At 47.0% G+C, this 12,153-nt stretch overlaps 1 protein-coding gene across 3 annotated transcripts in view; it reads right to left on the reverse strand.

Moving 5' to 3' along the window:
- The window catches only part of LOC135901070 (uncharacterized), a 108,806-nt gene that overhangs the window by 9,933 nt on the left and 86,720 nt on the right, over window positions 1–12,153 (reverse strand). For 2 of the 3 annotated variants that reach the window (XM_065430742.1, XM_065430745.2), the window contains exon 6: window positions 207–392. In XM_065430742.1, the coding sequence (XP_065286814.1) occupies window positions 207–392 (186 nt within the window). The remainder of the gene's footprint in view (window positions 1–206; window positions 393–12,153) is intronic. The other variant, XM_065430743.1, reaches the window with a different exon arrangement.

Below are 12,153 nucleotides of genomic sequence, written 5' to 3' on the forward strand. Positions count from 1 at the left end.
GATGTGAGGCAATCTGGTGCATCGCTGCCAATGTTTGTGGCGCAATAGGTTAAGTCGAAGGAAAAAAACAAGCGGGGCAGAACGCTGGCGCTTTCTCTGTGCGTTTGTCCTTCTTTCTACTTCTGCGCGACAAACATTGACAGCACGTATGCGCATGTTTACGACAACGGAAAGTTACGCGAAACAACCCACGTATATATACTCACCTGGGGGTGGTTCCTGCTGTGGCGCCGGGTAGTAGTACTGCTGCTGTTGCTGCTGCTGCTGCTGGTAGGGCTGGTCATCGGCGCCGGTCATCTTCTGGAGCGCCTGGAAGGAACGCGACGGGATCTGGTCCCTTCGCAGGCCGCTGAACCGCATCTCATCCTCCTCCCGAGGCTTGGGCGGCGCTGCTGCGATAACACGAAGTACAAAAGAAGCCAGCGCCAATTAGGTCGAAGAACAAGTGTCCGAGTGACTGTCGCGTAAGGCTAAAGGAGGATGAAGCACAGTGAACGAGTGAAGGGAGGTCTGAGCTGATATAGGGAGTGAATAGCCTGGTGATATAATGAGAAAACATATCAGCCGAAGCGAAGTTACGAGACCCAGTTTTTTCGGCTACTGTCGATTGAACAATCGCGCCCGTCGATTAAACAAAATAACGAATAAGTGATACAAAGTGAAAGGCAAGCGAGTCATCAAACGGAAGACAAAGTAGCACAAACAAATGTATGGCGACAGCGAGCGCGTGACAAGTCAACAACTCAGTCACTTCTTGGGTCACGAGACATTTAGTCATCACTACGAGACGTCTATTGAGTATACCGTGAAAGAAGCTCTGGACGGAATGCGCTCCATCCCAATGACGTGATGTTTTGTTTCCTTACGTCATGTGATGAACGAAGCGAAGCTCTACCATCTTTTTAGGAATAAATATTGTGCTAGAGATATCTCCTCCTCTTGTTACACCAACGCCAACACTCGCCTTCGCGAACCTCTGGTTAAGAAGCAGGTCGTCGCCAAGCACGTCCCCTAAAGAAAGAAGCTTGCCGCCGTTGTATGACTTCAATAACTAGACACAACTGACGCATTGGGCAATCATCACATGAATGAGGTCATCTTTTTTTTTTTTTAACCGAGTGGAGAATCGCATTTTGCTTTAAAAGAACATACACAAATAGCCAAAAGTATTCGCGTCATCCGTATGTCACAACCACCGATGTGGCATGTTTGAAGAAATCTGCGTATGTAGTTGGTATACAATACGCCCGGGTTGTGACAGCTGGCCGCTACCCTTATCTTGCAAGTCTGTGACCCAGGCGAGCGGTTGCACATGAATGATACACGCACACTTCTTGCACACGTTGTTTGGACGATTATTGCGGTGTTGTATGAAATGCAAGGTGTCTATAATATGTAATTTTGTTCTGCATTGGTACTCCGCGTGATTTATCCTTTTTGTTAATTTACTATCTTTTTAAATTAGTCATCTAGATATAGCTTCCAAAGTCTGGAAGTGGTGCGCGTCCCCTTCCTTAGAACTTTTGAAATTGGGTGAGATAGTTACGGTTTCACCCACGCTCGGGAAACCACTCCCCGCTCAACCTGTCAAAAGTTTTCACATTGAAGTATAGACACCACCAGTCAGCTGGCTGATAGAGCGAAGTAGAAAACAAAAACAAAAAAGAAACAATGGCGATCTCGTGTAATGAGACGTAACCTACAAAATAAGATGTTTCCTTAACGTTAGACGGTGTGCTCAAGCTGAAATATCTAGGCAGAACTAGGAGAATCAATATAACGGCCTGCACATACCAGAAAGACGACACATGCAAACGCGCGACCTAAAGAAAATCACATAAAAGTAAACAGTGTAAATATGACATCGACACGTTGAGCAGTGCTCGCTGATATGTCGCGCATAAAAGGAACTTTATGCCAGTACGCTCATCACCATATCGCTGCATCGATCATGAATGATCAATATTAGGGTAAGATCGCCTTGCAGTCGATAAACCAGCCCATGTGTCCCCTTATTATTTAATAGATTTAATTTTACACTGCTTGTCATGTTATACTGGTTGAGAAGCGCGCAGCACGTTCAATTCGCCGGCCAGTGGCTTGCGGTGTTTGGTATGCAGCAAACGTATACTTGTCCTATACGCGTTTGACCTTCGTGTCGGTGTCTGAATCCTGTCCGTTCCGATCTTTGCCGCAGGTGGGAAATTTTTTTTTTCATTCTGCTCTCGTACAGAGTACGAGAGCAGAATGAAAAATAATAAATAACGTCTTTATAGAACAGCCGTCGCCGAGACGCCTGGCAAGCCAAATGAGCGCCAAACGTGGCTTCAGGTACGTAATAAATGTCAAACCCAGCGTGCCGTATTCTATTAAGCATGCGAACTGGGTACAATCGTGCGATAAATTTGCGATAAACCGGGAAGGCGTTACAGAATGAAGCCAATAACCAATACGCGCGCGCAAAATTTTAGCCGCAAGCGGAAGTGTGATGCGCATGGAAAGAAATGGTAAAAAAAAATAACTTTCATGCACCAGTTTCTGTTTTTGGAGAAACAACCGAAAAAAAAAGGAATATGAAGAAGAGACAATCACGATGATGCTTAGAACGACACAAAGCTGAGCTAGTTGGTAAGGATTCATTATGCAAAATAGAAGTGAGGTGTGAAGACAGGACACAAGAGTAGAGAAGTGGACAACACGAACGCCGATGTTTATCGGGATATTCACGATGGTGAACGGGCTAAACATTGTATTAGCAATATTTTACGTCATGCTGTCCTATATAAATTATATGTGCATTATATCAGTGATGTTAATGTTTATTTGCACTCAAAATCGCCAAGCGCAGGTAACTTGTGCCTCTGGCTCCTTTGACAATGCGCTATAAGAATATGTCAAAGAGTACACAGGTTCCAGCCCACCCATGTATAGGCTCCCGCAGATAAGCAGTAACTATAAATGCCCTTGGGGCATTCGATTACGCTCGATGCCTGTCGGAGAAATTAAAGGAGTGGTGCCGACCTTCGCCACGCGAATCGCCTTCAAAGACTCGCGCCCGTGTCACGCATCACGAGCAACCACACAGCGCCGCTTAGCAAAGCACGCTCGCATGACTGTATAACGACGGTAGCGCGATTTTACGCGTACTAAGTAGCGCCCCAATAACGCACGCGTGCGCGGCCTTTTCTTTGTCTGTGCTCACGTATGCGCACAGCGTCAGGCACTGAGGTTGTGAGAAGCGTTATCTATACTCTGGAATCTGCGCCGTATATACGTCACGCGCACTCTCTAATTTAAAGGTGCGCTAAACGCCGAAGGTCTGCGAATTTATCCCACACGGGTTCGGAAAACTATAGGGCTGTTATCAGTCTAAAGTGCAACGAACTGCTTTCTATTTCACGGCATTCAGAGTACCTTGCAGGCATTATTGAACACGTGTTGCCAAGCTACAGGAGAACGTCTATATAGCGCGTTACGACAGCATACCTGCACGTATATCAAGTGAAAATTGTAGCAAAACGAGATTCATACGTCCTGTGCGTATCTCACAGACAAAAGCGGACAGCTGAAGGTCTGTAATGCGTTGACGTTCAGACCTGCTCAATACACGCGCGACGGTTGAGCGGAATCGCAACGCCCTCGCCGTCCAGGGACACACGCATCCAGTGCGTTGTGCGACGCGGAGGGGTGAAGCTCACGCTGTCAGGATTGGGGGCTCAATCCCATCGTCCGTGGTCCTTTGCCAAGATTGGAGTACGGCATGAATTCGAAGGTAGCTGGCCCATGCCGTCGTCCAACTTATTTACGCTGAGATCGTTGATGAAGTGAAGAACTGCTTCTCATCGAGAACGAGGAAAAAGGGTTTATTTACAGAAATTAAATCAGTCTAACTTGACTGCTTGAGAAAAAGAGTAACAATTCAACATGACTGCATGAGAGAAGTGACTCAGTCTAACATGACTGCTCAAGAGAAGTGTTTTTAGCATTCGCACAACCACAGTTTTTATACACTCGATCCGCCGGTCCTACGACGCGGCGACTGTTCGTTTACTCGTCACCACCTCGCCGCTGCTCTGCTGATCAGTTTACAGACACAAAGGCACACACATTCCGAAGCCCAAGCGACGGCGTTGAAGGGGGTGCCGTTCCGGAAAGTATCGACGCCGCTCGAGGGTCGCTCGTTGTTTTGCGTCTGCCGAAACGTGAGAAGCGCAAAAATACGTCGTTCCCGCGGCAGCTTGTCCAGGCGTGTCAAATCAGCTCCGCGTTGGGGAACTCTGGAATCATTGTCCACACACCGAACTCGTCCCGTCACAATGTCGATGGGGCTGGAGGAAGGAAGCGGGTTTTCAGCACAAAGGCCGCTTCTTTGAACGCCTCGCAGCTGCAGCGACGGAGAGGGAGAGGTGCGCGTCTTGCACCCCTTGTCGTAATCGGGTGGCAAGGTGGCAATCCTGCTCAGCGGCTCGCCATTCTTGACAACGCACGAGAACCTTTTGCGTTTATCGTTGCTTAGCAGTTACTCTTCGTGTATGCGTTAAATCATACGCGTTTACCAAAGGACAGACGTAGCATTCGATCGAATGGTTCTGGGGTGATTAGGCGTTAGTGACGCTCAAGACGTATATGCGAAGCCAACAGTATAGTGGTCCTCCAGCAGGAACTCTGCGGCATGTTTTAATATATGACTGTGTACCGCTCATAAAAACAGCGGATTCGAGAGAAGGTAGTCTTCGCCCTGACAAGATTCACATATGAAATTGACGGACATCAAAATTTGCGTGATAATCTCCCATATAGCCTCAAAAAATTAATACAATTCACCAATTAGCCCTGATTATTAACTTTAACGCACCTATCGCAATCGTGCAATTGAAACTTGTCAGAGCTCAAAACGTACGCGCTAACTATATAGGAATCGCGATAATAGCGCCTCTTTTCGAGGTCTGTCCTCAAACTTGCGCGGTAATTTTTCCAGAAACGCTTCCGCTTTTAATCACTGCGAGATAAAATGGCGTAGAACTCATCCGCATCATTCCTGGCATACTTTTGGGGAAACAAATGTATCTAAACTGGTGGTCCGTATACTCGGGATTCCTACTTATTGGACCTCCCTTTGACAGTGAGAAGGCTCCAATTCTTCGGCAATTGCTGTCTGAGAAATGAATTAATTATTAAATAAATAATAATGAAATCACTTCATTACTGATCTCATTGTACAAAAGTTTAGGTACGCTATGCGAGCAAAAAATCACCGTTTTGTCTCGGATTCCTTATTTTCAATGTTTAGGAACAGCCGTCGCCGAGACGCCTGGTATATGCGCCAGTGTGAACGTATACCTTACATATATTGTGGTGTTGTTGATGAATGACTGCTGTGCTCTCTTAAAAAGGCCGTTGAACACTTTACGACAGGCATCAATGACTACGGACGTACCCAAGCCTTTCCAGCGCTGATAACGGCTACCGCTGCAAAATTGCGGCGAACCGAAACGCAAGACAGGAAGAAAACTGGATAGTTTTATAGCAAAGCATCTTCAAACTTGTTGTTATACGCAGCGTAAATAGTCGGTATACGAGGAACGAGGCCATAATCGCAATGGTAGCTCCTGCTGTCGAACGAATTTTAGTATTGTTTTACACTTTCAGTTACAGACAATATTTACAAACCATTCCATTAGCAACGTGCAGATTTCAATATGGGCATTTAAATATTAGTCTATGCTAACACAGGGAACTTCGAAACGGGCGCCGTTGAGCGTACATTTAGTACAATGATGTATGAGCTCAGTTACAGGCCGCGCTTGGCGCCATGCACGATATTGATACACAACTACACAACACACGACGCTGTCGCTCTATAAAAAAAGAAGAAGAAACAAAAGACCCATACAACTCGCATCGTCATTGAGCAGGGCATTTCAGCCCAGTGAGAGATTATGAACATGCTGCTATTGAAGCCGGGTCATTCCGTGCTATATATGAAAGTATATATATACTCGCTCCATAGAAAGTGTGGACTACGGATTACTTAATTACACTATTTCGTAATGTGAAGGCAGGTGATATTAATAATTAACGCTTTGCACTTTGAAACATTCATCTCCCCAGATTTGTAACTGGTCTTGGCGCACTCTCATTGCATCCTCGTAGCTGCAAGTAGCTTTTCAAGGGAGTCGCGGCTGACACCGTGCACTATACATACACCATCAACCACTGCGGTAGGCCTTTTGGCGTTCTGCTGCCGAGGACGGCATCGATCGCTGAGCTTCCGCCGCGGCGATCGCATTTCGGTGGGACCGATGGATGCGCGAGCACTCGTGCGCAAATAACCCCGGGTTATCGCGCGTAATCCGCCATCCTTTCTACATCATTCCTCATATGATTCATAGCTCCTTAGTGCAAGTCTGGGACGGGAATATAACTGAATGAACATAGCGTCGTAGAATCGTGGGCGAAAGAAAGACACGCACGCATACTCCTCTCACGCTTTCGCTTTGCATATGCGCCTCATCTGCCAACGCTATAGTTCGGGCTGCTATGTTAAGGAAAAGTATCCAATACTCCGTGACACACCATTCAAAAGAAGAACGGCGTTACATAATACACCAGTGCGCGGTTTGAAACGGCGATACTGGGGACCGGGGGGGTTTGTTTTGCCAACAGGTGCACGCAGTAAAAAACAGTCAGCAACCGCGAGCATCGCACCGGCCCTAAAGCACGTCTCCTAGAGGGTATATCCAGTTCGCTACTTCGTTACAGCGTCTTCTAGAGAAACTCCGGCTCGCGTCTGGAGCCGACTCGTCCAGCCCGGCGGTTGTCGCGCTCCTAAAAACATTCCGGTGCATCCCGCTATGCACACAAACGAGCACCGCGCGCATTTCGGCGTCGGGAAATGCGCGCGAGGCCGCTCGCTGGCGCGCCAAAATAAGAAGACGCGCTCTCTCGCGGAAAGGCGTACTTACTCCTCGTGTACGGCTCATACGGGACCACGCGGACCAGCACTTTCTCCATGCCGCCGGCTCCGGTATACTTTCGCGTGGCGTCCTACTCCGTCGTCGCCAACAGGGCCTCCTCCGAGGCGGCAGCCAGGAAGAGTGCAACTTTCGCCCGCGCGCACACCGCTTCGCCCTCCCCCCCCCCCCTCAACCATCGCGAGGAGGGGGAAGAAAACAGAGAAGCAACTTGGCGGCGCAAGCGTTGGCCCCACGGGCGTTCTCCTTCTCCGCTTTCCCCGCCGGGCGCGTTCCACATTAGAGCGGAGCGGAATGATCGGCGCCATCGGTTTGACGACGCAACGGCGCAGAAGCCGCGGCTTTATGGCACGTGCAACCGTTGCTTCCTGGCGCGTGTCGTCGCCGCACGTTTCGCTTGGGCATTATGGGCACAGGAAGGGAAACTTGGTTGGAGCCGGCCACGAGAAACGAGAAAGCTCGCAGGCGGGACCGGGGATGCCCTGCGGGCTGCCCCGTTTGCGCGTATGCGCCTGAAAGTCCCGGAGAGAGCGCTCGCGATCTCAATGGCGCCTTAATAAACGGAATCACGTCTAAAGCATCGGGGTGAACGCCTTAGTACACAAACGACTCGAGGCCTGTGCACCGTAAGCACAAAAGGCACTTACGTTAAAATTGTTCGTAATGGAAAATTTCAGCCAATCCTGATGATCGACATTATATTATCGAAGGCGGCCAGCCAACGGCAAAAAGCGCTTACGAACGAAAGCAAAAAATCTAGAAGTTCTTTTTTTCCGCTCCCTTCTGCTTGCACTATACCCGTTGTATAGCTTAATTGTAGTATTGGACCGTATCATGAGCTTAGTTCAGTGGGAACTTTCAGTGACACTTTCAGAGCATTCGGGCGGCTCTACAATGGTAATGTAATAGAACAACTAAGTGTTACTGCTAGCATAAGAGTGCGCCACTGATTATAAGGAAGCAAGATCCTTATTTTCGTAATGCAGCTTTTACCAAATCCGTAGCACGGCCAAGGCGCTCTCATACAAATACGCAAATGTGCCAATAGTTGAGCTCTTTGTCGCTTCGTCGTCGCTTCGACTTGTTCTGCGGCTGTTGTCCAAGTATATTCCTTCATTAATTATGAGACGCTTACCGTAGACAGCGCATAAAAGCTCCGAAGCACGTCGCCACAGGACTACAGGCAGGGGTGATTGTCCTAATGGCTGTAGTTACTCCAGTGAATTCACGGCGTGGCAGTTTTTTTTTTTTTTTCTTACAGCGAGTTGGGCGGCAGGGTCATTCTTAATGTGACAGAGCTAAGGGGCTAGCTGCACTGTGGATGAGCTTTCTGCAAATGACCTTTGTTCAGGTGACGTTTAGAAAAGAAACATATAGGCCTGAAGCACAGACTAGTGCCACCGTTTTTTTTTTAAGCAAGGTTTGCAGATATGGTTGCTCACATTGTCACCGTCTCTCATTGAGGCCTGTTTCAAGACAACCCCATATGCTGTGCATCTGCTGCTGGTCAAGCGATCGAAGTATCTGAGCTATTCGAGTCGCAATATAAGAAATGGTTCACATAGTGACTCCGGGCCCCAAACGCATACTTTTCTTCGAATATGGCAGACAGATTTCAGAAAATACACTAAATAAAATTGCATTTATAAGCCACGATAGTCACCACACCACGGTCGCAGAATATGTCGTCAACAAATTCTAGGGTTGAAGTTGCCTGGTTCCCCTTCGTTGGTGGAGTCGTTCTCTGTCAGAAAACGATGAAATGAGCAATAGTCACGCGCCATGGGCATTGAATGCGCCAATGCATTCCGCCGGACAACCCCGTGGTTCCGAGGAGGCGTGAGTTCGAAGTCACAGACGAAGTTGCTTATAATCTGCGAACATTTTCAGGGTGCATCGTTTGGACTGGTCGGCGCTATATGAAAGGGAAATGTTCAACTCCATGTGTAAGAATGAAACGAAGTCACGTAATAACAGGGATTGCGCACTTTTTCTGTTCGCTGATAGAGGTAGCATGCTATAACAGATGGCAAAACGGTGCACTTACTGGACACTACACAGGTGATGCCTAAGGGAAGAATATGCGACGTCATTCGCGATACTTCTCTACCATACTAATCCGTGATTGCCCGTCGCCAGGGTGATCGTCACGTTATCGCAGCGATCACTCACGCGAGTCGTGCCCAACCAAACACTGATTAATGAGGAAACGCCCGCTTTTTATATGGCTTCAAATACACTCAATTTAGAACAAAATTTGGCATGATTATTGCTGACATGCTTCAGCAGATGGATAGTGTAGCCACACTTGAATGTTATAGCAAGTGGCTTTCGCATCAAGCTGCATGCGAACCGCGCGGCACCTATCTGCACGTGCTCGTTATCTAGACGTATGGTCGTTGCTACAGTTACTGATACTTTCTACTTCTAGCCCTGCCCCAATGACTGTAGAGTCGGTATCTTAATTTTAGCCGTAAATACGCATGACACGATCCTGTTAGCACATGCGCTACCCCTAAACGTTTTGCTTTGACGTTCTCCTGAATTGATCAGGGTTCCTAGATCTACGAACAACCGTACTTCAATTAAGTGCTCGAGCTACTACCCCTTTCGTTGCTGTGTATAATGCTTCTTTACTGTCTTTCTCTCTTTCTCTCTCCCTCTCCACACACACACACACACACACACACACACACACACACACACACACACACACACACACACATATATATATATATATATATATATATATATATATATATATATATATATATATATATATATATACCAATCAATCTTTATTTTTACTTCTTCTTCAACGAGCTGTTCCAAGTTGGAATATTTCCTTTCCGCTCGAGCGCGACTATAGCCTTGCGATCTCGATACGCTTTATATATAGCGGAAGCTCCTAAGCCCCGATGCTTTATATCAAACGTGGCGAAAGCGACGGCGTCTTATCACTGGTTCTCGGTCAGCTTGCGGCCAACTTTGAAGCGCTTGCTCGCACCGTGTGCCAACCACATACCACATAAGAGCGGGAAATGAAAGCATAGACGTGCGCGCATACGCGAGTAAGGGAAATAAATGGCCGTCGATGTCGTGGATGCCGCAAGTGCGCTGGCACTGGAAGTGAGCGAAGATGGCATGAGGATGGGCCGCTCGAACACTAGGAATAAACACTGAAAGTAACGTTCGAAAGTCCTGCGAACGGACTGCGAATACCGCATAGCGAGTAATATGCACCTCTGCCAACGTACAAACAGCAAAGGGACGCCAAGCTTTGGGAGCATAGGGCGCTTTCTCAGAGCCTTAGACAGTCAAAGAAGGACCCACTAAGGGCTGCCCTTCATTTATTTCTCTCTCTATCTCTATTTATGCAGTCAGTACTTGCGGGCAGTATTATTAAGGATTCTGTTTTTTTTTTCCTTTTTTTTCACGAAGTCTGTCTGTCTTCTTCCTACTAGAGGGATGTGGAGGAGGGCTTGTATTCACAAAAGGCTGCTTACGCTAGAATTGTTCGCAAGAGAGAATTGAAGCCAATCCTAAGCTGGCAATATTGTCAGCGAACGCGATCGACCGATGGCAAAGAACCCTTACGATCCACAAGCTTCGTGAATTTGGCCCCAGATCTATAGTACACGTGAGCCTAAAAGGGACCACTAAAGAAAAACAATAAATAAGTTTAAATTGGGGCCCTAAACGTAAAACTATTCCAATCTGTTTTTACTGCACTCTTTTGACGGCAAATTTACGTAACCACCGATGCAAGCATCGGGCGGTAACCAGCAGCGTTGTTTAAAAAGCCCAATCAAATGCCCTTCTCATTTATTGGATATGTCACTTTCTTTTGCTTTCAAAGCGAACAGCATTGCCTACATTGAGCAGTTTTTCTTAATTAACAGGCTGAGAAGAGGCGAGGAGCATGGAGAGAGTTTCGACGGGACTGAGCCAGCACAGTGAAAGTTGATAAACGGATGAGGAGGGTGGCGCCCGCGTCTGCGATTGGTACGCTTCCCCTTACTTAGCTTGCGGTGACTGGTCGAAAATCGCGGCGGCATGCAACGGAATGTTAAAAATGCCGCTAAAACGGATGCTCAGCAAGGTAGAGTTGACAATGTCGTATACGTGCAGAAAGGTCTCGATGACGTCACACGGTCACGCAAAGTCTTTTATTATACGCAAATAAATCCATACACCCCGGTAGCTCCGAGTAGCTAGTGCCACAGCGATCGTTGGGCAGCCATCTTCTGTTCCTTTCGGAACGGGGCAGTGCCCGGCTATTGAGAAAAACTTTCAGTTTTGTTCGGCATATTAATGCGTCTTTAACGCGTACGCGTCACTTTGACGCGGTGAGTTTTCGTGGTTTTGTGACGTCACGTGACAGACAGGCAAAGTGGGTGCAGACCGAGAAAGTTTGACCAATTGGTCAAACAACGCCTTTTTCGCTAATGGCGAGAAAGGCGTCGAATCAGAAATTATTATTTTTCTTTCGTTCGGTCTAATCATGCATAATCAGGGTGCGCATATCATATTAGATGGGGTGTTCTCGCGGTTTTCGTGACGTTGCGTGACAGACAGGCGCATGGGTGGTGGCTCCAAAATTTTTTGACCAATCGTGGAAGGCTGACTGCAGAATTGGAATAGAAAAGTTTGGAATAGCTTTACGTTATAGCGCCCCTGAATAGGTATTCTTTCAAAGCTATCTTTTCTTTAGTTTCGCTGTAAGAGGTTGATTGTTAAAGGACAAAGTGAAGAGCAAAGTTCCGTTTCAGTTTTTAATTTCGCGCCGGAAGTCCGGCATTGGTACACTGGTTGACGTCACAATTTTAAATTAATTTGTTTTTCATATTATTGCGCTTGTTGCTCAGAACAAAAAATTCTAGGAACTTGCTTGCTTAAGTCTCTGGCTCTTTTAGAAAAGATTTCAATTGATCTTTATTGACAAAAAATGAACTACACTCGAGCAGACAACATCGAAATTCGTGACGTCACCGCACGCTAGTGCGGGAAATTCAAGACGGCGTCGCTACCTGTCTTCCGATTTTTTGCGTATTTTCTGGCTTCACGAGCCTCTTTTCATTCTAAGAGTGACATTTTTTTTTTAAATTCTGCTCGATAAGTTACGAGTACAGATCAAGCAATATTTTCCTTTAGTGTTGCTTTAGTGTCCCTTTAAGTC

Source organism: Dermacentor albipictus, chromosome 1, assembly GCF_038994185.2.
Source record: "Dermacentor albipictus isolate Rhodes 1998 colony chromosome 1, USDA_Dalb.pri_finalv2, whole genome shotgun sequence".
NCBI lineage: Eukaryota > Metazoa > Arthropoda > Arachnida > Ixodida > Ixodidae > Dermacentor > Dermacentor albipictus.